Here is a 6000-nt window from a genome sequence, read left to right as displayed (position 1 = left end):
TTAATGCTGAAAAGTCTTCTTTGCATATAAACAGCAAATACATGCAAATAAAATATTTTGATTTACTCAGAGATTAAGGAACATGTTCTGTAGCTGCTCTACAAGCAGAGTTTCCAATGAACTGGAAATGAAGCACTAAAGGAAAATTTTACTACAGGATAATATCTGGTGAATTCTTTACTGCTATATGACAGAATTTGACTTGCTTCCTCCTCTTAATGTTAATTTTTTTTTCAGAGCATGATATTGTCACTTAGGAAAATCTTTTTTTAAACTTGCATAACATTGTCCTGTAATACATATCAATGTATACTTTTCACTGTATAAAAAGAAAAAAGTATTTTTTCATATGGTTTTGATTATATAAAAGCTGTTACAGGATCTGTTCTTATTTCCAATTTGTTACGTAACTAGAGAAGAAAGTCTGTGTGTTGCATGTTTTTATATATTTACAGAAATAAATTAGTATATGAGAAAATCCTGAAGCTATTTAAATTTAGAGGGTTTTGATGTGAACCTCATTGTAGCCAATGTTCCCCTAGAAAATCCATAGATTAGATTTCCCTGAGGAAAGAAAAAGTAGTTTGGAGGAAAAGGCAGTGACAATAATCCTTTTTCAGTCTATATATTTTTAACTGTGTTAGGCCATTTCATTCACTGGATGAGAACTGAAATTTTTGGTACTGAATTTTTTTAAACCTATCAACAGCATGATACAAAAATTGAAGCAGATTTTTCCAGGTGAACAAACTTTGCTAAGGTAACATTATAAAGAATTTGACCTCAGGAATGGTGATTCCTGATAATTCTATTTAATTTTCTGAGGTTCTTAATAGTTACTTAAACAGAACTTTCATTTCATATGACAGTCTCTTACACTTTGCCCAACTCTAAATTTGTTTTTCTGGTGCTATACAGACTCGAGAAACCGATAAGCTAAGAGCAGCCCATGAAAAAGGCAAGGAGAGGCTGCAGATGTTACAGACCAGCTACAGAGCACTAAAACAACAATTAAAACAGTGGGAAGAGGGCAATAGCAGGTAAGTTACATAGCTCATTAAAGATTTCCTTTGCAGAATAAATCCAAATGGAAGTTATATATATATATTACAGTATTATATATTCAAAAGGGAATTTTATTTGAATGAAGAAGCTACTCTGTGGTGATCAAGACGTTATCCTTTGTTAAAGCAGAATATAAGGCGTACCTCCATATGAGAAGACTAACAGGTGAAACTAGGAGTAGAATGTATTGAGCTAACATCTTGACTTACTTTATTCAGGTTCTCATTGTGAGCTGAGTACTGGACAAAGGTCTGCTAGGGCTGCTTATTAAGTGTTCTCTTATTCCCCAGTCAATTAATTTGTTGACTGTGTATATTTTTAATTTTCTTTAATAGAGTAATTGCTCCTTTACGTTTCAAATAAGTTTTAAAAATAATTTTATTCTTTAAAAATATAGAAGTAACAGCCTCTCTTAACGTTTATTGATTCAAACCTTAACAGAAACTAATCCTAAAATCGTCTTCTTAATAGGGAAAAAAGTTGTGCATGAAAAACAGGGTGTTTTCTGTGAAATGGTTATGAAGTCAATTATTTCTGATCATTCTACAAAAATATTGCAGTAGTATTTATTAATGGAAAGAAGAAAGACTATCTTATCAGAATTTGGTCAGTATACTGTGTGTATTTTACCCTTTTTATTCTATACAAAACTGAAAATTTTATGAAAAAATACTTTTTTTTTGATTTCTGAAATTTAGAATTTTTAGTAAACTAACAAATTTTGAGGTATAAAGACATTTCTTTTCACTTCAGTTATCAGACTCATCTGAGGTACAGTTTTTAAGGTCCTGTTTCAAGAAAGTAATTTGAGCAGTTCCTTATATCCTGGTGCCTTTAGTGTGACTTCCGCATGCACCTACAGATTAGTAAAGACATACATGATTTCTTAAAAATCTTTTTGTAGTGAGAGCAATACTGACTGATCTTGACACAAACTTTGTAACTCTCTCTGACTGAAAAGAGAGTCACAGAAATTGCTGCAAAACTCTAGCTGTTCAGGGAGTCCAGAGTGACATAGACCATCGTACTGTGAATGATGAACTGTCCTTCATACATAAGTAATGCATTGGCCTATCTGAGTAAATTTGCATTGTTTCATAATAGTATGACATTTACCTAAGAATGAATTCTTTAAAAAGGAAAAAAAATAGTATGTCTGAAAATAACAGGTACAAATCTGCTACAGGCATTGGTAACACAAGAAGAATTATTTTAAGTATTAAGACATAAAGAAAGAAATTTTTTTAAAATTAGGATTAAAAGGTTTTGATTGTTTGGGAAGAACATGGATGATTTTATCTTCTAACTCACTGTTTTAAATTCAGGGCAAGTGGCACTGACTGAAATCTACTGGATCATAGTTACTTTATGCAATGAAATGATTTAATTCTGTGTGTAAAGCTAAGTAGGCATTCATAGACCATGGAGAGGCCAAGGCTGAAAAGATACAAAAATTCAACCTAGATAAAGACAGTAAAATCAAACTTGGTATGTAGTGAAGCACTGAGTGTTCTGGTAGTTCAAAAAAAAAAAAAGGAATAAAAGGGAGAGACAAAAGCAACTTCTGTTTCTGTTTAAAATAAATGAGACCAGCTTGTGTCCTGACAGGAATGTCTAGGGGAAAGTGTAATACTGTGTCTTTATTCGTCCATCTGATTTTTTTCATCTATAATTAAGATGAGCTGAAAATTACAGGGTTTTGATTATTTTTGTCTTCTGAACAGAATTGTATGAAGCCACCATACTATAAGAGGTTTATTCTTCCTCTTTAATGTGCTTAAACAAAGGAAAGCAGCCAAGACAACTTTAAAAAGTCTGTAAATGGTTATACCTGACTTTGGTGTCTCAAAAAGCTTTATATCACTGGTGTAATGTAAATTGTGCATTAAGACCTCAGTATCAGGTACTTAACGTGGTGGTTTTGGTCCTCTGCAAGTGGTGGAGGACCACATTCTTTCTGATTCTTCATAGGTTAGAATCTGTTATTGAGATGGCAGCTGATGGGACCTAACTCATCTGTCAGTGTCCATACAACTTCTACTCACATACGTGACTGCAGAGATGATGAGACCCTTATAAGGTTACACTTTCTGAGAGTTTATTTCTATGCCCTGTAAGAATTTAGATTGCAGAGAGTTTTAAACTCATTTTATAAATTTTTTTTTAAATCCTATTTTTAGATATTGCATTTAGATTTTGCATCAATAGTTTGATTTAGAGTGGACATTAGTGCAACCTCCAGACTGATTTGCAGAGGCATGAGGGAAGCTGGTGGCTCTGCCATTTTTTTGCAAGGGATTGTGTGGTGGTTTCATCTTCTGCTCTCTTGCACCAGTATTGTAAAGAGTGTTGACAGAATGAGTGTGGATGACACTGCTCTGCCACAGGTCAATTGAGAGCCATGGTGTGACACTAGCATGGTATCTGCCTGAAACTACAAAACTGAACTTTTCTATAATACCACCATTTAAGGTTTCATGTTTCATTCAATATATACATCCTGCAAGATTTATATTCAGTAGATGCCGTAGTTTAAAATTTGTGGTTTCTGAAAGTAAGTATGCTTTTGTTCTTGTGGTCCTAAACCATGCAGGTATTTGAAAACAAACAACCTCTTTTTACTCATCAACAGGATTGAAAGTAGTGAAAGCAGATACCAGCATGCAGACTCCCATCAGCTTTGTCAAGAGGATTCTGGTGCTTTGTGGAATGAACTGGCTTTTTTCAAAAGAGAACATAAAAAGCTACTGATCGAAAAGTGAGTTTGTTTCTTAAATGCTGTTTACATATACAAAAAAACATCCACTGCTTTTTTCCTGCAGGTAGTGTTTTGCAGGCTACATAAGAGGAATTACTTTCAAAATTCCAAGGTAAAACCATTTTCCTCCAAAAGCAGAAAAGGAAAACATCAGCTCTTTTTTTTTTCCCCCTCTCCTCTTAAATCAGTGACAAGTTACAAGTTTGCTAGCACTAACAGATACTGTATTCCATGATCTAGGGATTGTGTTAATTAATGTGGCTCTCATCTGTTGGAGGTGTCGCTCTTCATTAGCCTGTATTTTACACACTGCCGTGCTTCATTTTTGGAATGAGGTGGTGAGGGGATAACCTAGCCAGCCATCCTTGTTTGATCTTTGCGATACATACGCAATGCAGAATGCCTCAGCTCTCTTGGTTCCCTGCCCTGTCCTGCTAATCCCAGCTGAGCTCATTATGGTGTAGCCTTGCTGCTACTCCTGGAGCCAGAGCTGTCCAAGCTAATTACTGGTAGCAGCAGAGCTGCCTGTTAAGGGTCTGGTGTGGATCTGCTAACATGGTCCTTGGTAGTGACCTGCAAAAAGCACGAGGGAGTTGCTCTCTTTCTTGCTGTGCACAGCCTGTCCTTTGGGTTTAGTACTGATCCCTTCACACAGCTCTTTTAGCTGTAGTAAGTGTAAAACTTGGCGAAGGAAACTCTTACTTTAGAAAACATACAGTTTGCTGCTTTGATCTCATAATTCATAGGCCATTATACTCAGACAGGCAAAGTAAGAAAATGTCCTTTTATACTAGACAAAAGGAAGTTAGTATGGTATAATTAGCCCTTTGCAACTATTTAACACTTTCTGTAAGTCAAGTTGGTTTTAGATTTTTTTTTATTTAAGAAGCAAGACACGATAGAAACTTTTTATTCAGACTTTGTTTTTGTCAGCATTAAAGGAGATGTGTTTTCCCGGTGGGTCACGATGTAAACCAATTTTGTAGAGATACCATGACGGCTGCTATCATAGAATTTCAACAGCAGCAAATTGTTTGGTAGTATGTAAGTTCTTGTGTTTTCAATAGCTGCTTCACCATATTACAATGTTGCCAGTAGCTGTATAGGATGAGATATTCTTACATCCACCAGTTAGAATTGTGTGCCTGCTCTTGTCACGTCATTGTCTGCTGTTTTGAAAGTATCACAATAAATCATCACTTGTACTTCTTTTGTTTATTTTGATTTTATGTTGGAAAGAGCAGTGTCTTGCCATAAATGTAACTGCAATTGTAATTCTCATTCCATCACTAATCAACACATGCACCACAGGCAACGTTAACTCAGGATCAATAACATAAGCCTCTCCTTTTCACACAAAGCTGTTGATGAGATTACTTCTGTATTGTGCGCACCTTGGTACAGTTGGAATGTTTTTCTGCAGCTCCTGTGTAATCACATTTATGGGCAACACTGGTATGCCTGGAACATTGCAGATAGTGGGCCTTGACTAGATTGTGGAGAAGTGGCGTAAGCAGAGAGTTGAGCTCTTTGAAGTACATATTTTTTTAAGTCAAAAATGAGTTCTTACAGTTCAACATTATACTTAGTAAGAAGCCAGTACACCATTGTGATTATTAAGGTGAATTCCCTGTGTGGCTTTAGGTGCTTTTTACTCCTTATGAGCAGTGTAGCTAAAGTAAGGAAGAAATTAATACATAACTCCTGTTTTTTTCTGTGTCTTCAATGTCTGTCTCTAATAATGACTGTTTTTTATTTGTTGAAGCAAGTCAGCCTTTCAAGACCTATACTCACTTTCTTAAGAAAGTCAATACTAAATTTAGTGCATATTTTAGGTTTGTGAGTTAGGCTTCTTAATATTGCATGTATTATTCCCTAAGCTTTGTGGATAAAGGGCATGATCTACAGAGTTTTAGCAATTACTTCTTATGTGTGATTTTACAAGCAGTGTGAGTAAATCTGGTAAGCCCATAGTTTTTTGTGGGTGCACTTAATTTGATAGCCCCAAATGATTGATGACTGATGTTGATTTAGAACGTGTATAAGCCAAATCTAGCATAGGGATTTTGTGTAGGGATTTTATTTTAGTTTAAGTCTGTTTTAACTTTAAATATGTGTAATTTCTGTCTCTGACTAGGGTGGAGAGTGAATGTTGGGAAAACAGGATAATTCATTTG

At 35.1% G+C, this 6000-nt stretch overlaps 1 protein-coding gene across 1 annotated transcript in view; it reads left to right on the top strand.

The window, feature by feature from the left end:
- Positions 1 to 918: 918 nt before the first annotated feature.
- Positions 919 to 6000, top strand: part of LOC104272190 (centlein-like) — a gene marked incomplete at its 5' end in the record, with an annotated part of 94176 nt that continues 89094 nt past the window's right edge. Inside the window, 2 exons of the mRNA XM_009867118.1 lie at positions 919 to 1040; positions 3698 to 3823. Coding sequence (XP_009865420.1) covers positions 919 to 1040; positions 3698 to 3823 — 248 coding nt within the window. The remainder of the gene's footprint in view (positions 1041 to 3697; positions 3824 to 6000) is intronic.

This window comes from Apaloderma vittatum, unplaced genomic scaffold (assembly GCF_000703405.1).
Source record: "Apaloderma vittatum isolate BGI_N311 unplaced genomic scaffold, ASM70340v1 scaffold14123, whole genome shotgun sequence".
Classification (NCBI taxonomy): Eukaryota; Metazoa; Chordata; class Aves; order Trogoniformes; family Trogonidae; genus Apaloderma; species Apaloderma vittatum.
The sequence above is the reverse complement of the archived record's forward strand: the minus strand, read 5'-3'. Positions and strand labels throughout refer to the sequence as shown.